This window comes from Microchirus variegatus, assembly GCF_963457635.1.
Source record: "Microchirus variegatus genome assembly, chromosome: 18".
In the NCBI taxonomy this organism is placed as follows: domain Eukaryota; kingdom Metazoa; phylum Chordata; class Actinopteri; order Pleuronectiformes; family Soleidae; genus Microchirus; species Microchirus variegatus.
The window spans coordinates 11688495-11712680 of record NC_139819.1 but is presented as its reverse complement, the minus strand read 5'-3'; the positions used below and the strand labels follow the sequence as shown (position 1 = coordinate 11712680).

At 41.0% G+C, this 24186-nt stretch overlaps 2 protein-coding genes across 2 annotated transcripts in view; both read left to right on the top strand.

Moving 5' to 3' along the window:
- Window positions 1-234: 234 nt before the first annotated feature.
- LOC310940347 (sesquipedalian-1-like) lies at window positions 235-2935 on the top strand. Its single transcript, XM_083905296.1, has 3 exons — window positions 235-281; window positions 673-809; window positions 2001-2935. Exon 3 carries the CDS (start codon window positions 2042-2044, stop codon window positions 2927-2929), a length of 888 nt encoding a protein of 295 aa, XP_083761422.1. The 5' UTR covers window positions 235-281; window positions 673-809; window positions 2001-2041; the 3' UTR covers window positions 2930-2935.
- Window positions 2936-7658: 4723 nt separating this feature from the next.
- Window positions 7659-24186, top strand: part of sh2b3 (SH2B adaptor protein 3) — a gene marked incomplete at its 3' end in the record, with an annotated part of 47219 nt that continues 30691 nt past the window's right edge. The window contains exons 1-2 of the mRNA XM_083905419.1: window positions 7659-7756; window positions 22827-24053. Coding sequence (XP_083761545.1) covers window positions 22854-24053 — 1200 coding nt within the window. The 5' untranslated portion in view covers window positions 7659-7756; window positions 22827-22853. The remainder of the gene's footprint in view (window positions 7757-22826; window positions 24054-24186) is intronic.

The following is a 24186-nucleotide window of genomic DNA, read 5'->3' as shown; positions in this document are numbered from 1 at the left end:
CCGTGCTCGGGGTGCGCTTGTTTTATTCTACCGCTCATCCGGTCAACATTGCAGCATGAACGCTGTGATCAAGACACACACGGCCCCGCCCATTTGAGCTTGCCGCGTGTAACACAACATGCGCGCACTTTCCCTGCTGGTCATGTGACGTGGAAGAAAGAAAAAAGAAAGAAGAAAAGGAGGAAGGAGGAAGGAGGAGAAGTAAAGGGTGAAAACAAACGAATAAAAGATAACGGGGACACTGTCAGACCGTAGTAGGCGTCCTCGTCGGAAGGTAAATAGTAGTAGCACATGTAACTTCCGGGTGTGTAACGCTAAGTGTCGTAAACACTGGTGTTTTTTAACTCACCGTCAGTACACAGCTGTCTGTGTTCATTTAAAACGTGTTCACATTAGTATTCAACAAAGTGGCTAAACGCGGCCATTTAGCTCACACAGGCACTGCACCCACCGACCGTCTGTCGCTTTTATTTGTGTCCGTGTTTTAACCGGAACTGTTTTATTATGACAGGACTTATATAGACGGACATTCAGTACATTCACACACAAAGTGCTGATGTGTCAAAAGCTTGTGACTACAGCTCCGGCGCTGAGTCAGTAACACACGATTAGCTCGCAGAAGTGGAAAAAAACAACTCATCTGTGACTTTTCTTATCGTCGTTTCCTCTCAGAGGGACAACAGTCTTGTTGGACAGCAGCGTCAGGGTGTAAAAACTGAAGAGTGGAGAGGACAAAGACAGAGACGATGGAGACAGAATGAGTCTGGAGGTCCAGGTGTGATGGAGAGGACAGAACACAACATGGACACGTAAGTAAAATAATTATTGTGTGTATAAAAAGCCAAACAAGTTGTCTTAATTTTACTCTGTCTTCATTGCTCGTACCAGATTAAAGCCGGATTAGCTGTTGTTTACACAGGGAGGCCTGAGACTTAGTTTTATAGCTGAGCATGTGACAGTACAGAGAATATATAACCCAACAATTTATTCCCTTTCAATGACTCAGTCTATACTGTTCCATACTGGGCTGCCTACGTATTACTTTGGCAATGCTATGTAGTTATACATTTAGTATGATGAAAAGTTGAAGCAAAATAAGAGATAAAACGAAAGTAAAAGCAGGACAGGCTCTGCTCTTACTCATCATTTTCCCTGGGGAAAACCAAGATGCAGGTTGAAGCAGGTTGAATAAACTACATTAAAGGTAAAATTATACATCATGGCTTGCATCATGTCAATAATCCAAAGCATACATAATATCAGTAGATTACGGGTATATAATCTCAACTCAACGCCCACCACTTAATATCAAGTTATTTCTGTATATATTTTATGTTTTTCATAAATACTATTGTCAACTATTTCTTGTTCCATATTAAAATAAACCCTTATTATTTTGCAATTATGTGAAATGTCACCATAAATATTATTATTTCAATGTCTTTTTCCAAAAAGTTGGTCTTTTTTTCAGGTCATTTGTGTTTGAGACCCCTATACACCATGTCCATTAATTAAAGGTTTGCACCATGTCAATAAACTAAAAAAATATATAGTATATAATAATATAATCAAACCGAAGTACATAATGTCAGTTGATTGAAGGTATATATAATAGCAGTAAACGTATAATTCCAAGTTTGCCATATGTCAATTAACTAAAATATAATGTCAGTAAAGTAAATATATACATCACGCCATGAGATTAAAGGTATACATAATCTCAATAAACTAAACTAGACACATCATGTTGTTAAAATTATGCGTCATGTCAGAATAAGTAATCATGGCAGTAAATTAAAAGTGAACAAGATGAAGCACTGAGAATGAACAGTTTTTCTTTGAGCAGTCCCTGATTAGTGCCACTAAAAATAGAGAGCACTCAGGATTATCAGAACCTGCTGTTACTGGAAGTGAAAGGAGCAGACTAATATTGCGTCCCTGTGTGAGACTGTGTTTGTTGAAACCAGAGTTTGACCTTTTTCCTTCTTCATTTCCTTCAGGTAAATAAAGAAGCGTCTGGGGTTAAAGAAAAGGTGAGAAGATGAAGCTGAATGAACGCAGCGTGGCACACTACGCCACCTGCGACTCGCCGCCAGATAAGACGGGCTTCCTTTTTAAAAAGGGTGAGCGCAACACAGCTTATCACCGCCGCTGGTTCATTCTGAAAGGAAACATGCTCTTCTATTTTGAGGAGCGTGACAGCCGAGAACCCATAGGTGTCCTCGTCCTCGAAGGGTGCACTGTGGAGCTGTGCGAGTCGGCTGAGGAGTTTGCCTTTGCCATCAAGTTTGACTGCCCCAAAGCACGGGTGTATAAGATGGCTGCTGACAGCCAAGCAGCCATGGAGTCGTGGGTGAAAGCGTTGTCTAGGGCCAGCTTCGACTACATGAGGCTGGTGGTGAAGGAGCTGGAGAGGCAGCTGGAAGAGATCCAGGAGGCAGCAGGAGGTAGCTGTGGTGGAGCTGGAGTTGGAAGTTTGCAGAGTAAGCCTAAGGTGTCCAGACGAAACCACGTTGCACGGTCCAGGTCCGGAGCATCCTCTACGTCTTCGTCTTCATCCTCTTTATCATCATCGTCGTCATCAAGTGCCCCCGCTATGTCGGTGTCTGCTCAAAAGGGCGTCCAAGATGAGGTGCAGCTTCCCTCTGGGTGCTCCAAAGAGAACGGGGTTACATGGAGTAAACAACCAACGGCCCTGACTAACGGTGTAGTTGAGGGAGGGGCTTCCTCTGTGGCCTGGGATGGCTGTGCAGACCCTGCGACTGGTTATGGAGGTGATGGGGCCAGGGCTCCACCAGTGCCGCCAAGGAGAACAGGAGCATCTCTGGAAAGTCCCGTCTGCCCTGGCACCGGCTGCTTCTCCAAACTCCATGACTGGTATGGAAAAGAGGTGGAGGACTTGCGAACGGAGTGGCTGCAGAGCCAGTAAATGAATGGAAATTAATCATTCACATAATTTTTATTAACATCATTCCTTTCTGCGCGTCTTAAAATGCAACACTCAAACCTGGTTTCAGAGTGCAGTCTTATCACTAATCGAAAAAGACGTATACAAATATGAGATTGTTTCCAGATCTTGTCTGGCACAGGGGAATCAATCAGTATAACACTAGATACATTAAAATACAAACTATGCTCTCTCTTTTTTTCTACACGGCCATTTGCCGGCTAATGATGTAGCGTTGATTGTATGCTGTGTTCATCTGAAAACAGCTCTGTAAAAACAATGCTATCAGACCTGACTGAGGGAGCGTTAGTGTATACAGTGGCAGCACTAACGTGGTGGGCAGGGACCAGAAGTGTTTTTGCTTTACCAGCACAATATTAGTTTCACCTCTGTTGTCTCGACAAAAAATAAAAACATTTCCTGGGTGCAGTGAATGCTGAGAAACACAGAGAGAATAGGATAGAGCTGAAAGACTTTTTCACCATTGTATGAACTAATTTCCCGATGGTTTGAATGTAATGGACGTTTGTTTATATTTAAATTTTCATCGCATACACTAGATAAAACTGATTAAACTGTTATTCTGTTATGATCAAGTTTCCATACTTTTCTCAGAGTCAGTTTACTTCAAAGCTCTTGAAACGCAATCTAAAATAAAGTTTTTTGTAAGATACACCTACAAGCAATTGAAAACTATATGAAAAATACCACAGCAAAAGGCTGCTAAGATCACAACTCTTCTTCTTGATAGATAGAAAATTAAGTCCCTGGTGACACCCAGGTTTAAACTAGTGAAGATGAAACGGTTCAATCGCTTTGAGGAACGTGCTTAACTCAGTACGTACGATGAAGTTAAAAGAAACCGCAGCAAAACATTTGAACAGTCGGTGATATTTTTACATTCTAATGGCTTGAGCTCCGTTAGCATCTTTATTCTTGATTTTCAGCTTCCTGTAACTTTTACACACACTTCAAAGTGGATCTTTTTAATATTTCAAATTGTAGAGAAAGGAGGATTCTCTTGGGATTATTGTTTTTTTTTTGGGTGGGGGGAGCAGCCCAGTTTCCCCCTCCTTACTCCCACAGGGGCATATCTCACCTCAGAGACCTTGTGGTTTTTAATGTCAGAGCATCCACAGTCACTGGGGACTGTAGTGGGGGCTGGATGCCTCGCTCAGAGCAACACATCCCGGTATTTTTAGCCCTTGTTTGCCAGCAGCAAGATGAGGCTGTGTCATAAGAGTGCTTGTCACTTAATTCTCGTTTGACACTTGTATTTCTTCAAAACTCTGATTGTTAGTCCTTGAATGTGTGCGACTTAGCACTCGTCTTCATTAGTGTCTGATAGTTTCATGACATGCAAGCAAATCACTGTTTGTTTTTCTTGTGATAATTGTTTTTTTTAACCTGTATGGTACTGAATAAGAGTAAAACATGGAGACTGTATTCTCTTTCTATGCGACCATCTAACCTTGTGGTTTGTTTATATTCCATGTTGGAAATTAACTCCAGTAATATGCAAAAATGAACCTTTTTAAAATTTTGCTCATATGACATTCTATATTTAATCACATTTCACTTTTTTGTTTTATACGTGCCTTCTGTTGTCTTTATACTCCTGTAATTGCACTTTTAACCGTTATCATAGGACTGCAGCGATAGGGGGCTCGTCTTTTCCCTCTTTTTGACGCTGCTTCCATTATTCATCCTTTCTTGCCAAAGGCTCATCACAGTGCAATCACATTTTGACAATGGCTCAGTTCCTTCAGTCTGCATCAATGCACAGCACTGTCGTTTGCTTGTACAGAAATGACAGTGTGGGAAAAGAATGGTACTGTTGTTTGTATTTTCATTGTTTTTATTTTTTTTAAACTGGCATCAGGATCCGTTTTGACAAAAATCATGCTTGGGTTACTGCCAATTTTTATGCTCTCCAGAAATTGTATCACTGTAGTTACAGTCAGCGTTCGTCTGCTCCCACCATAACACTGAAAGTAATGTGTGAACGTGTCAAATTGATCTCCTAAGTGACAATATTAGCAATCCTGTGCCAAATGAGGTGGGAGACATAAATGCACAATCACCAGTTTGTTTTGTTCCACTAACTTTTATGATTCCTGTCACATTTGTCAGCATTTAAGTGAACACTATGAATAATAATATGTGGTATATGGATAATCAATAATAATCTTACATGTTATCCTGAAAATATTTTTGTTAATGAAACATTTGCTGTAAAACAACTCAATAAACTTTATTATCATGTAATTGATATGTGGCTGTCATTTCATTCTCTGAGATTGCTATGTAATGAATCTATTTATTTCTTTATTTAAAATAAGGAGTGTGTTTACATGCACACTAAAAATCTGATTACTGGCAATAATCGGGTAACTGGAATACACCGTTTAAGGTGTATACATGTCTCTAAGAAATCAGGTTATTGACAGAAACCTAAGTGTGTTAAACAGGTTTGTGAAAAACCAATAATGGCAATAAACTGATAATGAAATCAGTGTATTCCGTTAACATGAGCACTTGAATAACCAGATAACTACAAAAACCAGATAATAATCGTTTTTTTTTGTGTGCATGTAAACGCACTCAATGAAACCTATAGTTTCCATACAGTATACAGTAGAGTCTTTGAAGGGCCTGGACTGGCATTAAAGAAAATGAACCTCACATTCATCTTTGCTGTTGAGTCTGTCTTTCACTAGGTGTCACTGTGCAACAAATTTAAGACGTCTTTAGCCCCTTGACTTCAGGGACATCAGTATGTGGTTTACATGTGATACATTTGATGTAATCCTCACTTAGTCTGGCAATTATAAAACACAAATAATATAAAATATAAAGACATAATATGAGTAATAGAGAAAGAAATAATAAAAAAAAGAAAGAAAGAAATCTTCAGATGTTAAGCTATAGGCAACTACCTAAAGCAAGTTATTAAGAAAAAACAGCAACAAGAAGCGTAAAAAACACTAAAGATAATAAAAGTGAACACGTGGGATGTCCAAGGTTAAGTAATTACATCATCATTCATTCTCTATACCTCTTTATCCTCCACATCAGGGTTGCAAGGAGCTGGAGACAATCCCAGCTGACACCGGGCGAAAGGCAGGCACACCATCTACAGAAATCAGATTTGAATGATATTATTGTAATGAGAGTTTGGTAGTTTGAGATTTATGGCTTTACAAGTGTATATTCCCTCTCAACTAGAAAAAGGTGCAGCCAACCTTGTGATATAGAGAACACTCCATTATATCTTTAGAGATTATCTAATACTTTTCAGGCAGAATTGTGTGATTTAATTTTACTTGTTTTTATGCCATGTTATCGCTCCATAATGTAATATAATCATTAAATTACTGTATTTTTTTTATGCTGAGAGAATATTAGACTATATCTCCTATTAACCTTGCATTATAGTAATATACATGACAGCAGTTAGGTAATGTTCCTTGCTCTTGTTCTGTAGCTACTTCCGAGTGTATACTTAAGATATATATATATATATACTGTGTATCAGGTCATCTTGTGCTGAACATGAATGTGTCTGAGGATGTTATCTTAAATGTCATAAGCATACAATCTAAGGTAACATCTCGAAAACACAAGAAATACGCGGGTCAGCGTGTGTCACACTGAAAGCAACATCTGAATGTGGAGTTCATAGAATTCCTCTTTTTAAACCGCACACGCTGTTGCATTTCAGTCAGCTTTAAAGAGCTATTGCGACATTATTTAAGGCGACGTGACTAATGCAGGATGTGAAACTCCGTAAGAAACTGTTATAAAGCGCCAACAGATATGGATATGGACAGTAATTAATCATAAGTTTTGGTGACATTGTTGAAAATGTATTTCAGTCTATTCATTTATGTTTCGTAATACTTCATAATATCCCAGATCCCCCTCATATATTTCCTTTGGGAAAAATTTGACAGTAAATTATTGGATTAGTTACACAACAGACAAACAAAGGAAAGAAAAGAATAAGAGAATTTCAATGGGTGAATGTGAATTTCACTGACCCCCTGACAGTGTGCCATGGAGTAAACATGGTATGTATTATATATAACATGTGTATTTCAGGACAGAATCTATTTAGACTGCACAGTTGTATCTAATAAAGTGGCCATTAGGTGCAGGTTTGATTAAGGACAGGTTTCATAGACACAGTTAATATATCAAGAAAATGAGACCTAATAACTTAGTGGTTATTTGTGTACAATACAAAGCCCTTTATGTGTTTGGGTTTACATAACAGTGACATGGTAATATATTAGATTAGACACACACATATCAATGAAATCTAATGAAAACAAGTAATATATAAATACATTTGCCATGAAATCAAAATGAGTCACAGAGGAGCAATAAACAAACCACCCGGGGTTGTTTTGATACAGGTGTCTTATTTTGAAAAACCAGAGCAGGAAGTGCAGCCTCGCATGCCCTCTAGCTTGACGCGGCGCGACCGCGGCACTTTTTTTTGACAGCGGAAATGAGGAGTCGCCACTTTTTTTCCGCGTCAAGTTCGTGGCTGAAAGTTTTCTTTCCTCCTCTTTTTTCTCGCCTGTGTGCGGACGAACCGTCGCACGCACCGACAATGAGAGAGAAAGCCGCGGGTCCCGTCTGCGCGCTGCCCCTCCGCTGATGCCCAGCGTCCGTTTGCTCCTCGACGGCGTCGTGTTCGCGTTACTTTAGATGCTTCTCGACACATTTCCGTTATGCGAAGTCCAACTTGTTGGTTAGTTGTCGTGCTGCGGAGGGTGCCCATCCGAGATAACGGAGAACGTGAGTACACAGTGAGCTCCTGTCAGCTCTCATCACACTCTGCTGCTGCTGCTGCTGCTGCTTCAAAGTGCTTTTAACATCTCTCACCACGTTTCATGGGGATTAGACCACAATTACTAACCCTAAATCCTCCGTCAAACTTGACTTTGTTTTTGTTTTCCTCTGCTTTGTTTAGGGTCCAATACAAAATGTGCTCGTGTGGAATTTAAAGGGCTTCTCTCTTAGTTCCTCCTGCACTTTCTGACCAATTTTAATTTTAATTTAAGAATATAAATATATATATATATATATACCAGTCATACAAGAATAGCCTTAATTGCACGTTTTATACAATTTAATGAATCCTGAATTATTTAGAAATGCACACCATACAAACAGAATGTACAAATATAGGATATGTTTAACATTTTTTTTGTCAAATTATTAATTAGGCTGCTTTTTTGTCATTTTAACAGTCAGAAGTGGTCAATTATTATATAGCAATTGTCTCATTATTGCTTATTTGTGTCACCATACACATTTTGCTTCTCATATAATTGATAAAAACCAGAAAAGACCAAGTTTTGTTAGTACCACATCTTTAAGTTGATAAAATGAAAATCAAATGTTTTTTTAAATAAACACACGTCCACATCAGCCACAAACAACAGAACATGTGACTGGCTAATGTTGTGGTTGTGCGTTTGTGACTCAAAAGTAAATGGGTTTTAAATGACATATTGTTCTTTTAATAAAACAGACATAGTCTGCTTTCATTGTTGTTGTTGTGGTGTGTAAGTGCACTGCTGTGCAACCAGACGCAGAATGCAGATTAATGGAGATCATAAGTAAGGTCCTAAACTGTCCTAACCAGACAGTCATTTTCATGACCCAGTGATGTTTGGCAGTAAATCAAAACAATAATTTTGTTGTGTGTGTGTGTGTGTCTGTGTGTGTGTGTGACAGACAGATTGTCTTATCATTGTGTTGTCATTTGACCACCTTTTAAAAAAAAAAAAAAGTGTACTTAGAGTGTACTTACAGGCTGATAACAGTGTACTTAGTTGGTTTTTTTTTTTTTTTTCGATGAGGCAGTTGTCATCATCATCATCACACCCAGACTTTTTTAGGTGACAGAAAAACAAAAGCATGCAGGGAGCATCGTTGTTTCTCACAGATCTGCACAAATATCACACAGTAATCATTTTTAAATGTGTTTTTCGAACGAAAATTAGATTATTGATTACCATTCTCATATTGAAATTCCTGTCAAAATTATCACAATTAGATATTCATTCGAAATAGCTCATCCCTAGAATGTAATGTAATGTTAGGCGCAGTTCCTTATGCATAATTGGTTGGTATATACCCGCCAGAGTTTCTCATGAAATTCAGAAGTGCTTTTACTTCCCCATAGACTTTCTTGGGCTCTGACATTTGAGTATTTCGGTGCTGTCCTCACTTCTGTTTTGCGCTGACAAGAGAACTCCAGTTCTGCCTACATGGATGTATACATGCAACGCAAACATGAATACAGTCAAAAGCTAAACATAGATAAATAAATAAATCTTCTACTGCAGCCATGTGAATCTTGTGGCCTCTAGTAGTATTTCTACATCACATATTCACTGCTAGAAACTATTATGCTCTGCCTAGAAAATGAGCTGACACTTGATAAGGATAATTATAATGCAATTTTCCCCCCCAACATAACTTGATTACTTATTTGGGGATTTTATCTGCCGCAACACAGGATTGGTTGTCTGAGACATTTTTCATTGTAAGAAAGGACTTCTGCTTCTTGGAATTCGGAAACTACCGAGCAAATCCTTCCAGAAAATGCACATCGTGCACAATAAACGTACATGTATGTGTTTTTACGGAAATAAAAGACTTAAGAGAGGGGGGGGGGAAGCAAGAGGATTCTGCAGCCTCAGATATCAGCAACACATCAGATAATGTCATGGTTCCATGTTTTTAACTGAGATGCTATCGGACGCCAGCTCTTCCGCTTCCCTCAGGGGTTCTAAGAAATCCACTGATGAGACCACGAGAGAGGTCTGACCCACAACCACCCTCTGGGGGGGAGGGAAGAAAAAAAAAAAGGCAAGAGTAGGAGAGGAAAAAAAGGGAGGAAGAGAGGAGCCATCAGATATGGCTTGGCAGGCAGAAAGGAGTAGGGATCTAAAAAAGAAGGACAGAAGAAGACAAAAAAAATGGGTGAAAAAAAGCTTGCTTTCTGGTGACAATGAGGGACCCTCTACTGTGTAACACACATTATCGAGCAGTTATATGTGATGTATGTGCGTGACATGCATGACACTTTGGCCACCCAAACAGCCGAGCCGAGAAAAAACCTCAGACTGTGGAGTTCCACCATCAACACAATGTGAGAACTGTTGTGAGCCCTGTGTGAGCAGGCGTTTGAGGGGCACACATGCGTGCCTCTGTGTTATTTTCCAAAGCAGCAAAAAAAAAAAAAAATTAGAGAGTGTGTGCATATTTGCATGTGTTTGCCCCCAAAATGTGCCTCTTGCTCTTGTTGTTGGAAGAATGTTGATTATAGTGAACATGGGGATGTTGCTACAGACGTGTTCTGTACCGAGTTACAGTGACTTCAATAGATCTGCGCCTGTGTGGATTTGTGAAGTCAGGAGATGTAAGAATTTGTCTTATGAGTCCGACTTGACAAAAGTCATGAGAAGTGTGTCCTCAGGTAGAGCTACGACAGTCAGTCGCCGAACTGGAATATTCAAGGAAACTACATGGAAATTATCTATCATTATAACAGATTAAAGCTGCCGTCATGTTAACTTTTGGCTAACTTCCTTTTTGTTGCTGATTTAAGCAAGTGGCTGTGGCAACCAGTCATGGGAATCTGGACTCTTCTTTTGACGCTTTGATGAACATAATTTACAATATTTACATCATGTTTCATTGATTAACAGTTGAAACTAACGATTGAGACCATGAAAACCTCAGGGAACTGTTACTAATGTTATAAATCAGGATCGTTTTCCCATAGACTGCAATTCCAAAAAAACTTTTTACATCCACTGGAGTCGCCCCCTGATGGATATCCAGTATATTATTATTTCTACTGGAAGACTACTTCTTATAAATACATATAGACAGTCTAACCTCACGGGCATAGAGGATCTTCTCTTTGCAGAGTTTTGGCTCCTGATTGGATAAAGTATTGTGGGAATGCATTTTTCTGATGTACAGTCAGATTCCAGGAACAGAAGCTGTTTTCAGACATGAACACCAGGTAAAGTCTGGAGATTTGAGACGGCCGTTCCTTCAGAGTTTGCCGTTGACACATGATGAACACAGTGGGACGTTGTCCAGTTGTGCTGCATTTACAATAGCGGGAGAATCCGTGGAAGGTCCACGTGAGAGGGTGGAGCTTGGCTTGTCCACGGAAGAGTGAGGACACTTTTCATTTACTTCTGATCTTCTGCCGTTTCTCCTGCTGGATTCACTCAGACACTAATCAGAGATTGGAATCTATGGGGAGAATGTACAATCTAAAGACTTGAGGACTGGGACAGGTGTAACAAACCTAACTTTAATTGTCTGGATTGTGATGATGTGTTGCTTTTTTGAGTCTAGTATTTGGTCTGTTGGATGAATTGTGAATGCCAAACAGTTGGAGAAATATCGTCAGGAAGAAGACCCCGGTTTGTAATTGGACACTCTAACTTGACAGTAGGTGTTAGAGTGGATAGTTGTTTGTGATGCACTAATGATCTGTCCAGGGGGTCCCCCTGCCTTTTGCCCTATGCCAGCTGGGATTGGCATCAGCACCCTGCCACACTCGTGTGGCGGATAAAGTGGTAGAAAACGGATGAATGGATTTGCCACAGTGGATTTCCACTGCTTGCGGTGCGTCTGTCGGCTGTGTGTCCCGTCGTCGGCCAATCCTGACCGGGTGCGTTGCTGGTCCGCAGCGGTGCGTCCATGGACCTACAAGATCTGGCTGAATTCACGTATGTTCGCACGGTAACAAGATGTATGTAGTATACATCCTGTCGCGCACACCAGCAGCAGTTTGTTTCCATCCAGAGGAGTAGAAGGAAAACAACTCGGGTTTTCAAGGTGTAGTTTAGGGAAATATGATCCGCCGAAAGCAAGATGTGCTCTGCTCTGTGCTGAATTGCTGCGGCGTGCTCCGGCATCCGTCATAAATAGAACTTTTTCTATCTGCTGCGGAGGGCTAATCCGGAGTCAGAACGCAGACGTTCTGCAGTTAGTGGACATACACACATTGACTTTAATTGAAACCTATCAGTTGCGGTGTCGGAGCTGCAGACACAACGCAGATGCAATGCAAGCGGTGGAAATCCGGCGTAAGTGAGACACACGCACAGGTTTTTGCACAGCTATTATTTTAAGGACTGCATTGACTTCCATTAATTTAATTTAACTACTGGTTCTGACAAGATCAGTGTTCTTGTCTGAAAGTACAAGCATGCACACACACACACAAGGTTTGGATGACTTTGTTCCTCAAATCGTGTTAAGCTGAAACACGAGTCACGTCAGAGGTGAAGTGAAAGCAGGAACACGTTGTCACGCAAAACACTCAATTTGTATCGAGTCACATAAGTTCATTTTCTTGCAGAAGCAGATAGTTTCCCACACAAACACACACAAACAAACAAACAGAACCTAGGGCAGACTTGGGTGATGCTGGTGGGTCAGAAAGTGTTGTTGTGTAAGTGCTAAACACTGAAACTCTCTTGGCTCCTGATGAGTCCCAATGTGGAAAATGTTATAACTCCTGAATTAGCCTTCCAGGAAGTCAGATGCCTGCGAATGATTCACAGCCAATCACAGTTACTGAAGGATTCAATTATCTTTCACTGCCCGCCACCACCAACCCCCAACCCCCTAACCCAACCCAGGCGACCTTACAAATGATTACACACACTCACACTCACACACACTCATAATATACAATATCACACATCTTAAATACTATCATGCGTCCTACAAATCACAATAAACCCGAAACACATCACAAGTGAGCGTGACTCATTCTGGAAGTGCTCGCGTAGTTTCAGACACAGATGTCTGCTGAATTCTGCCAGACTGTTACATTTCGCTGTTGAATGTGTGAATTAATGGAGTCACTGTTTATTTTTGCCTTAATATATGTGTGCGTGCATGTGTCTGTGTGTGTGTGTGTGCAGAGAAACAGTGAACACAGTGTTGAACTTGCAGTGCAGCTGTGCAATGGCAGTACCGATAGATTCACAGATAAGAAATAAGAACATATGAATATTAATGACAATAATAACTATCTTTCTTTCACCGTTTTATAAACCAAGGATTCATCCATCATACCGTATATTAATCCAGGTTACAATTCTCTAGTCATCTTTTTTTAAGCATATATAACCAATTTATATCATACTTTAGCTCTATTTTCTTACTTCGACTATTCACGCCTGACCTCATTCCCTCTTAGTTTCCACTGCTCACACATCACGTCCACGCAGCCACAGACAAAACTTCTCCTTCAGTTGTTTGTGTCTGTCATTACGCTTCTCCTAGACCTGTGTTTTAGGATTTCGTGACATGCTAGGATTTGTCTTTGCAGGATAATGACAGACAACAGACTGTGCAGAAGAGGTTCTGTGTAAGTTGTTGGCAGGATGCCCGACAGCTGGAAGGTTACTTGTTAGTGGGAATTTTACCAGGTTATCTGGACTTGCTAGATGAACAGGATGGTTTCCGCAGGATTTTGTGTCTTATTATAGCCAATAATCCACTAATCCCCTGCTATATCGTCAGCCTTTTAGGTTTTTCCACTTTCCCAACCTGCCCACCTCTCTGTTCCCAGACAACAGGAAATGACCAGAAAGCGGCAGGGCTTTACTTGTGTCTTAATAATAGCAGCATTGTGTTGTGCTGGAGCCTGCATTGTTGTGGGAATGAAGGGCTGAGCTGGAGATTACTCCAACTGAAACAAATACCCCACATTATGCACTCTATAGTATGTTGTTTAGCAAAAAGCGCAAATGTAATGTCACAGATTAAAAAAAAAAAAGTTGAACCCCGAGCTGTTCCTTTTTTTAATTAGCCAAACATTTTCTAAATAAGAGCTGCAGTTGCTAAATGTCAAACATGGAGGATTAAATGTTGTTTCGTCCCTGTAGCCTTTTTGTGTTGTGTGGGTATATATATATATATATATATATATTTATAATTATTTTTAAATAAAATACTAAATACTTATTGCTGATTCTCCCGATTAAGCAAAAATGTGAAGCTTTCTGAAGAGGCTTAACGAGAATAAACATTTCCAAACGTCCAGCACAAACATTTAAATCTTCACCGATGGTGGATGTTTGTGTACCCGACCGGATCAGCTGATGCTTTCTTCAGTCTGTGGGAAGTTAAAGCTGAGTTTATCTCATATTTCAGCCTCACTTCCTCCTTTACAATATGTTCTTGAATTATGTAAGCCATGTGCGCCTTGCTTTCTGCTCTGTTTATCATCAAAGCTCCTTCACATCTCACTTCACACAAACAGGAACACCGAGGCTCGGGTCAAACATATCCCTGCTACTGCAGATGTTTTTTCATGCAGCTGATCAGTAAAGCAGCAAATAAAAAAAAATAAAAAAAATTTAAACACACTTGTCGCTTCATGCAGCTGTTGCCAGGTTATGCCAGTTTGTCATGATTTGTAGAACATGAAGGGAAAGAGATAGAAAAAAGGTGACAGTGTCAGGTCAGGTTAACTGGGGTTTTGGGTTAGCAGTGGAGTCACAAGCTGTATTTGTATGGTGCATTTCATACACGGGGGCAACTCAATGTGCATTACTATAACAAAAAAAAATAATTGGATACATTAAAACACACAATTTTAGTCCAGAAAAGTACAGAAAAAAAGAGCATAAAATGTGATAATGTAGCGTAAAACAATAATTTACTTTAAAATTATTAAATAAATCTACAGTGCAAGTGAAATATAAAAAATGAAAATGCTTCAATCATTAGAATACGAGGATATAAATGTTTTCAACACGACTTCACATTTGGTGCTGATTTTGGTTTTATTGGTCCAGTTGCGTGCAGCTAAACACAGCTTCAACTCTGGGCTCGACTATCTGACCTGAGTCAGTAGATGCTAGAGGCCCCAACTTGGTTTATATTGTTTTAATATGTCATTAATGTATTCTGGATCTAAACCATTTAGTGATTCATAGACCAGCAGCAGAACTTTGAAAGTTTATTTTATAGTTGACTGGGCGCCAGATTGAAGACGTTAGAACTGGAGTAATGTGCTCTGATCTTTTTTGTTTTTTGGGTCAAAGCTCAAGCTGCAGCTGTTTGATGATGTTTTGGGGAGTCGGGTTAGAAGATCGTTAGTCAAGCCTACTGGAGATGACAGCACGGATGAGCTTCTCATGGTCTGTTTGGGACATAAAATCCTTCACTCGGGATGCATTTCTAAGCTGATTGAAGGTTGTTTTGGTTATTGATTATTTGATATGACTGCTGAAGTCTTATCAGCACACCAAGGCTATGGACTTTGACTTTATTTTGGCTCATCCGATTATTTACTTGTTCTAGACAGTGACATAAAGGACCTGTCGGACTAGTCATCTGGGGGTCAGTGTCATCTTTAGTAGGTGGTAGTAGCGGAAGATCTGGACTTGCTTGAGTTAAGTAGAAGACATGTCATATATCATCCCAGAGGGATGGTGGAGAAAACCTTTGGGTATTTGAGCCTGATCCACATGGAAACAGAACATTCCCTACACAACACTGCCACAGAATCCACCAAAAATGGTGTTGAGTATGTGCATAAAGCTTGAGCTGTGTATAAACTAAACAAGTACACAATACAATGGATCCAATCACCTAAATGGAGACAAAATGAACAATGCCAGGGGGACTACTATACTATTAAAAAAAATGTAAAAGCAAACTCACAACACAAGAAGAAGATGACAATAACTACACTTGTGACAGTGAATGCAAGAGCAAGAGAGAGGTTGGGCTATGATGTCATCGTTCTCCCAGTGTTGCATATTGGTTGTATACATGAAAGAGCAGAGTGTGGTGTTTTGAGATTTTTTTTCCCCCTTCTGGGAACCACGTTTCCAAACTAGCATTTGAGGGCTCCCAAAATGGCAGTTCCGTGTGGTGTTTCAAACCCAAAATGATACGAAATATTTGTGGATTCTATCCTAAACTCTTTCTCATGTGTTAGAGTTGGCGTTTTTAAACCATCTCCTCTGTTGCGTAACAGTTTTTTTTTCCAGGTTAATCTACATGGCTTCTTTCACTTTTAAGTGGACGGCTGAGTCCCGTGGTGTGCCATTGCGTTTACGCAGTCAGTGGTTGTTTGGTTTCCCCCTGACGTAAAGTTCGGGAAAATCCTTGTCACGTTGCAGTGCATAAACCACATTGCTCTGTTTTTGCAAATGTGGTTTCTGTCTTCAAGTATTGCAGGGTTTGAAGTGTACAGGGATATGGTGTTGAATCCTACTCAGAGACTCCAGTAATATGTGGAATTAAATTATTGGAATTAAGTTATTTTCGCTTCACCACCAAGACAAGAGAGTTTTCATGGAAAAATCACGACTGAATTTAATACCAAAACAACAATAACAATATCTACAACCTTGTATCAGCTGTTTTTCACACATTATTATGACACAACACAAAATATCAGCTCTAAAAGAAAAGTAATAAGTGTCTGTTGCCTCTTTAAGGCGAGTATTATGTACTGCTGTAACTTAGTTAATTATTTAGTTAGTCAATCAGTCGGATATTCATTTGCAACTAATTAGCAACGGATGTAACGGGTTTCCAACTATTCACACGTTAGGATTTAATGGTTTTCTTCGTCATACGCGGTAGTAAATTTGAAATCTCTGACTTGACACAAAACGGTGTACTTCATTTTTAGTTTTTGGGAAGTTAAAGATGTTTTTTTAAATGATAAATTGAGCAGGTAACAAAAAAGCTGAGTCACAACTCAAAAGTAAGTTAGTAAGATTTTGTTTTTGTTTTCCAAAGTGTAAAACTACTCCTTTGAACCTTTATTATCCGAAAAAAGAGAATGAGGAAGAAGATTAAGTTCCTGTCGTGCTTTCCCTGCATTTTCTGGTTTGTTTTATGTGTCCCCGTCCAATGAAGACATAGTATTAATGAAAATACTTGAAATATTTAGTTTGCAATGTAGTCCTAGAAAGTCCTGTTTATGTGAAGTAAACTTTGGCAAACTTTACCACATTCGTTCAATGCACCTGAACTTCTGAAAATCTTAATCTATCCATTTTAAAGCGGTATTGAGTAACTTATGAGCGCATTTCCGTTATATTTAAATCATTGTCACACGATTGAGTCTCTCAGCTCCACAGGACTCTGTCTTTGTTTCTCAAGTACAGCAGTGTTTGGAGCTTGTGTCGCCTGGTGACAGGAAGTGATCAGTTTCATGTTACAGACAGATGGGGGGGGGGGACAACGGCAACATCACACCCGTAAAGTGAGGACAGCTGCAAACAGGTTGGACTATCAGTAAAAGTAAATAAAGAGGTGCCCGAGGATAGTTTCAGAAGTGAATTCTACCGCTCAGAAAACCCGGCTGTGCAGCAGTTTGCCTCCAGCCATTACGGCACTGCTGATGTATACACAAAAATGCTCCCTGAAGGATGCAGCGTATAAAACCAGAAGCTTTCAGCTCAAACGCACACGTCATACATTATTTTAAGTTATTGCTCTTGTACTCGAGTTAAATATTGTCTTTCCACCTTTGATGTAAGGGTGCACTGGTGTATGTACATATATATATATACACACATATATATATAGGTCGTTGCCTTCCCGGGCAGGGTTTCCTGCTTCTGTGATCACTGCCCAGGCAGAGTAGAAATTCTTTGCTCTCTGTTCTTCTGCCACCTGGACCTTCACCCACAATCCCTGCACCCTCCTTCATCTCTTGCCTTTCTCTTCCTCTTTTTCCTTCGTTCCCTGCCTGCCCTCTCATTATCCCACCCCCCTCATCTATCTTTTCTTCTGTCCTCCTCCTCCTCCTCCTCCTGTTCCTTTGTGCCACCCCTCCCAACACACCTCGCAGTAACTCTCTCCCTGGTTTGTAAATGTATCTCACACTTAGACGTTTCAGTCTAATTCAGAGAATTAAAAAAAAAAAAAAAAAGCTGGTAACAAAATCTGCTTTTCATCCCAGACCATGTGATGCATATGTTTCCACATTTATTTATTTCATTCATTCATTTACTTTTTCCACTCCAGATTTTATGGGAAATACTGGAATGTTTGATGTCTCCAAGAGCCTTGATGCCATGTAGACTAATTGAGTCGTAACTAAGCAGTAGATTGGATCCGGCTGATCTCAGTAATAAGGCCAGGGCTATATAAAGGTCAGAAGGATGTGGCTTGCTCTAAATTACATTTTATACTGTATTATGCGTATGTTGATTAGGAGAACATCCTGTTTCTATAGTAATGACCAACACGGAGGAGTACATGTGCAAATGTTTCCTGACAAGTTGCTCACGCACATCTGTCCTTTGTGATGGAACAAAAAAACGGAACCCAACTTTTTCGCTGTAACCGTGGAGTGAAGTTAGTTTGTGTCCGCGTCAGCGTAAAACACGTATTCGATTAATCGAGAAAATAATCCACAAGAAAAGAGAGTCCTGGCTATGTGTGTTAAATATGTTTCCTCTGGTATTGGTGACAATGCTGATGTGAAAAGCAATTAATAAAATATTATAAAAGTCTGTATAAATGACGTACAGGTGATTTCGCTAAAGATTTAACTAATCATTTTCTTCTATAATTTCTTTCTTTCTCTTTACCCATTGTTTTCACGTGTTATGACTACATGACCTGAAAGTTCAGGCTATTCTCACTGTGTGTCTCATTGTGTGTTTGCGTGTGTGTGTGCCTATGTTGAATAAAACACAAGCTTTTTTCAAACGGGGACACCATGTAATGGTGTGTGAGAGCTGATACCAGGCTGTTCAGATATAAATAGGACCTCCCTGCAACAAGGCTTCCAGCGGCAACACTGATAGTTCTTTACTGTTTGTTACTGCTTCCTATAGTGTCTGCTCCAAGGCCCACTGGTGGTCATTGGAGGTTTTGCAGGCTGCCTAGTGACTGTCCAGTACATTTTTGGCCATTTACCTAAAATTTAGTCACAAACATTATTGTTTGTGCTGGAAGGAAAATCTATATCACTGTAGATTAGGGAACACATATGGGAACACATATTCACCATTAACTAGGTGCTTACTAACATGTATCATACTAGCCCTTTATTAGTAAATATTAAGCATGTATTAACCCCTTATGTAGGAAAAATCTTAATTCATGTCGTAATAGTTATAGATTATGTAGAATAAGGTGTTAATACGTGCTTAATGATTACTAATAAAGGGCTAGTATGCTACTTATATATGTTAGTAAGCACCTAGTTCATGCATTCTTAGAAATAAAAGTGCTAAGTAGAACAATATAAGGTTCTTCGGCTTGTCCTCATAGGAGAACCCTTTTTGGCTCTAGGTGGAACCTTTATAAAAAGGTTCTACCCTTGACCCTCCCATTTGGAGGGTTCCACCAAGAACCTTTTTAAAACCCTTTATTCAGGAAAGGGGTTTTAAAGGGTTCTTTTGATCAAAATGGTTCTTACTAGAACCATTAGTGTTACCAAGAACCCTTGAAAATGGTTCCAGGTAGAACCTCAGCCCTTGCAGAAGGACCCTTTTGGAACCCTTATTTCTAAGAGGGTGGTGAATATGTGTTCCCTAATCTAAAGTGTAACTGAATTTCAATATTATCTCTGAACTTTCATGTTGTGTTGCATTCGTGTTAGAGTACGAATCTGGTCATGGGCTCTGAAGTTTTTGCAGAATATATAACCCTAACACCTTTGTCAGATGCAGAGACTGAGCTATATTTCTCTCAATGTCAGTAGGTGAAAACTTGCTGTCCTGGCAGATTATTTTTTTTCCAGCACCTGCCTTGACAGGAGCGTTGCAATGATGTGGCTGACTCAGGGACTGATTTAAACACGGGTCCAGCTGCAGCAGTAGTCGCGTTACATTCATAGGTGAGACAAACCAGCTGCGTTTGTTTGGTCTAACTTGTGTGTGTGTATCGGGGGGGGTGGGGGTGGGTGTCAGTGGAGAATGAAGGCTTTGTAAAAGAACGAGGAGGAGGCGGGAGTGATGAGCAAGTGAGGAAGAAAGAAGCGAATGCCGGAGCTTTGACTCCATTGTACAGGACTGTTTTCCATTCCCCGCAGAACGATGTGTAACAAAACAGTAGCGTTAAGGTGAGAGAAAGAAGAGACACCAAACTGTGTGTCAACCTCAGTCAAGTCTGTGTTAGGTCTTCAGTCAGGGTAAAAAGTAAAGGAAGTGTGTCACCAAACACATCTGGAGATCCTCGTATTAGGTCAGAGAGGATGAAAAGAGGGACAAAACCATGGGAACAGAGATGACCAAGCCCCCAGAGAGATACATCAAGAGGAAGTGTGTGTATGTCTGTGTGTGTGTCTGTGTGTGTGTGTGGGTGTGTGTGTGTGTGTGTGTGTGTGTGTGTGTGTGTGTGTGTGCGTGTGCGTGTGTGTGTGCGTTCTGTAGTCAGTCATTGCTGAGTCATCCCTGGGCTGGCCAGGGAGATAGAAACAGACTTCTGGGGGGGGCCAGCTGCGGGGGCGCAAGGGGGCAGGCACTGAGCATGCTCTGCAAAGTACAGGAAGGGAATGAGTTGTTGTGACAGGACACATCCAGGAACTTTAGTGACGCAAGATTTCGCGATGCCAAGTTTTGGCTCCTTCATTGACGTACGTGTCCCCTGGTATGTTTTATGATACCAATTAAAAAATAAAATAAAAATGACACCTCGATGCGTGACACAGTCTCGAGTATTTACACCTTTTCTTCTCTGTGAGCGTGTTGGCTTTGGACACAGAGAGGAAGGGAGATCTTAACTGACCGATAACGAGGCATGTTGCTCCACGTTTGGCTCAACCACAGCAAGCCCCCCACCCCCACACCCCATTTCTTGTGGTTTTCTGTGATCTGTTGTACCACAGACTGACTCCCCCCACAGCAACCCACACACCCCTGTATGCGCACACATGTACGTACACTCACACACACTCTCTTACTTCCTGTATTTAGAAGAGAACCTTCTCGTCTGCACTGGAGGTAAATGGTATGTATTGCAGGCACATGTTGTAGTTTGTGAACGATAGACCGGCGTTGATACGACTGTAGCGTAAGTGTTTTATGGGAAGCATGTGGACAGCAGCGTGTAGTAGTTGTATTAGGCATGTGCGTATGTTTGAAAACATCTCTGTTTTGTAGACCTCAGTGGTTTCTCCTTAAGTAGTCAACCTTTTGTTGTCATGTTCAACAAATGTACTCTTGAGTCCTTTAATTCTATAGTATATAATTAGTCAATGTGTATCCGTAAATCTCATAGAGAGGCATGTGTAAAAGTTGTTTGTGTAGCAAAACACAATACATGACACACAACATACATGTAAATGTGTGGAGATCTAACCACTCTGCTGCTCATTATACAACACTGTATGGTTGTATGGGTGCTGCATGGGCTGTATGCATAACCCCAGAACCTCCATTGTTGCATCAGCTAAGGCCTGTTGCGGTTCTTTCAATGATGTGTCCTTCCTTCTACTAATCTGCTGTAATACCGGGTTGACTGTGCTGGTGGGTCGGCAGTGTAAATATGGAGAAAAACAAAAGGTCGCAAAGAAGATGAAGACCTGAGTTGGGCTCATAATGAAAATCTATGAATGCATCATGTTTCCTCTTTTACGTTGACCCATGTGGTTAGCTCTGAAACCGCTCATTCATTTCTATTTAATTACAAAAGTAGCGCCATGGAGAAGTGCTAGACTACCGATGATGATGCATCTCTGTGGCCAGTGAGAACAGTCTTACAAAGAAAGTAACCAGAATGCATTGCTTAAGTAATTGTTGCATTACTTATTGCATTAGTAAGTGTTCCACGATGGACCACTTACCACCAGCTCATTGTGTGCAGGGTCAATTCATCTCAAGTAGTAATGACCTTACTGCCAGTTACCACACTGACAAATGCAACTACAAAGTCCTCCACAGTGATGGGCACAATCTTGTAAATAATTTGGGATGAATATTACATATATATTACACATTAGGCACAATGAGATTAAGCAAATACATTATAAGGACCAGTAAAAGATTGTGTCAAGAAAAGAAACCTAAGAAAAATAATTGGTACAGCAGGTACAGGCAACACAGTGATCTCACCAACAACACCAATTCTAAATGGGTAGATAAATGCGAAAATTGACCATAGTCCAAAAAAATTATAGCTACAATATGAATTCTATGAATTTCTATCTTTTAAAAACACTAATAATAGGAAACTATTTGGTTGACTGAGCAGGGGAGAGGGCCCCTGTAATGACACTGACATAATGAAGTCTTCACCGTTTTTTTTTATGTTGTTGTTGTTTTTAAAGCAGAAGGAACATTGAAACAAGTCACATGTAAACACACCAACACACAGATGGCTCAGCAGGAAGTGTGGTTGACTGAGAAATTTCCAGTTGTACTTCCTCATTCAGGATCTCATTCAGCGTCTGCCTGAATGACTGCCTTTTGTTTTCATTAATTTCATTTGATTCTGACTCTACCCAACTGTCTTCATTTTGTGATTTCCTACCTGCTTCCTATGCTACTGCATTTTGCTTTACTGTTTTTATTTATTTAACTGGGGCTTCCTTATCTATTAATATATACTCTGACTGGTTGATTTTGAGATTCTTTGCAGGCCCATGTAATCTGATTTTTGTCTATTCTTTCTGAATGATTGAACCCTTTCAGACTTTCAAATTGAAATGCTGTCTGTTTTCCCAGCTCCATCTTTATTCTTCTACTTCCACATTATCTCTCCTCTCCTCCTCCAATCATCCTACTTTCTCCATCCTTCAAATTGACTCACCCTTTTACCCCAAACTTCCTCGCTAACCTTCTTTTTCTTTTTTTTGTCCCTTCAATCTTATCTATCTCTGCAGTGATTCTCAGCCGGTCTGGTTACTGCAATGAATGGTAACACTATCCATCCAGCCAACACCACCACAACAGCAGGAGAAGGCCCCGGCATTCCAGCGCCCCCGAGAGGCTGGAGGGAGTTCTGCGAGCTGCATGCCATCGCCACAGCCCGACAGCTGGCCGGACACTACCGGAGCTTTGCCAGAGAGTGGCCACAACATGACGTGCTCCCACCAGAGACCTTTTCCAAGCAGTTCACCGACCTCTTCCAGAAGCACTTCTGCTGTGAGGTTGACAAAGATGGCACGACGCTCAGCCATAGCAGATGCTCTACCTCTACAGGTAGTGCTTCCTCCACATCTTCAGTGGCCCGTCCCCTTCCATCACAGCCTGTGACCGGTTGTTCACGGATTACATCTTTGTCTGAGGTGCAAGACTATCGGGAAGCGGGCCGTCAGAGTGGAGGAGCTGCTCTATCCACTTTGGTGCCCCCAAAAGTGGAGCCAGTGGTGGTAAGCCGGGAACAGGAGCAGCCACTGCAATGTGCTGCGGGGACCTCCTTGTTGGGGAACCCCGTGGTGCTCAGAGGGTCGACTCGTAGTGTTGGCAGTGGGTCACTGCTAATGCATGGCAATGGCAATGAGGAGATCTCTGGCACCAGTCATCATCAGGTCTCTGAACGGTACTCGTCTGACTCCTTAGTCTCCAACCCTGGACATGCTGAAATCACGCACTTCTCGGTCAGTCAGATTCAACAGACCGTAAGAAGGCTTTTCAAGAAACGGCCGCTTCCCAGTCCGCCGTCAACCCAGGACCTGACCTCTAGCAATCCAAACCCCAGCAACAACAATAATCCCCCAAATAATGGAGAGAGAATGGGTGGGATTCACTCCCCAAATGAGAGCGTGTCATCATCCTCCTCTTCTTCCCACTCTTCCTCTTGTTTGATCTCTGAAGTCCCTCCAGCCGGCACTTCCCACTGGTCCATGGCTGGAGTAGCCTCTCACTTCCTCGATCGTTTACGTTGGTTACACAACCGGAGCATGAGGCAGCGGAGGTCAGAGGTGAGCGGCTGCTGTAAAGAGGGCCATCTGAGGTACTTACTGGTAGATGACACCATCTCAGACTCTCAGCCCCGATGGCAACGTTGCCGTCTGCTGGTCAGGAGAATCAGGGATGCTCAAGGAGGAGGTGGCGGCGGAAGAGGCGGAGGGGAGCGGTACCAGTTGGAGCTTTATGATCCTCCAAAGGTAAGACACACGTGCTCATATTCACCGTCTTTATTTCAAACCACACTTAACTTAGTTACAGTCGCCACTTCCGATATGGTGCAAAGTCATGAGGGGGTGCTTATCTAACTGTCACCAAGACAGGGCATCGTTT

Bases quoted from the DNA above. Each gene is read 5' to 3' on its own strand.
- LOC310940347 (XM_083905296.1), top strand. From the start codon at position 2,042: ATGAAGCTGAATGAACGCAGCGTGGCACACTACGCCACCTGCGACTCG.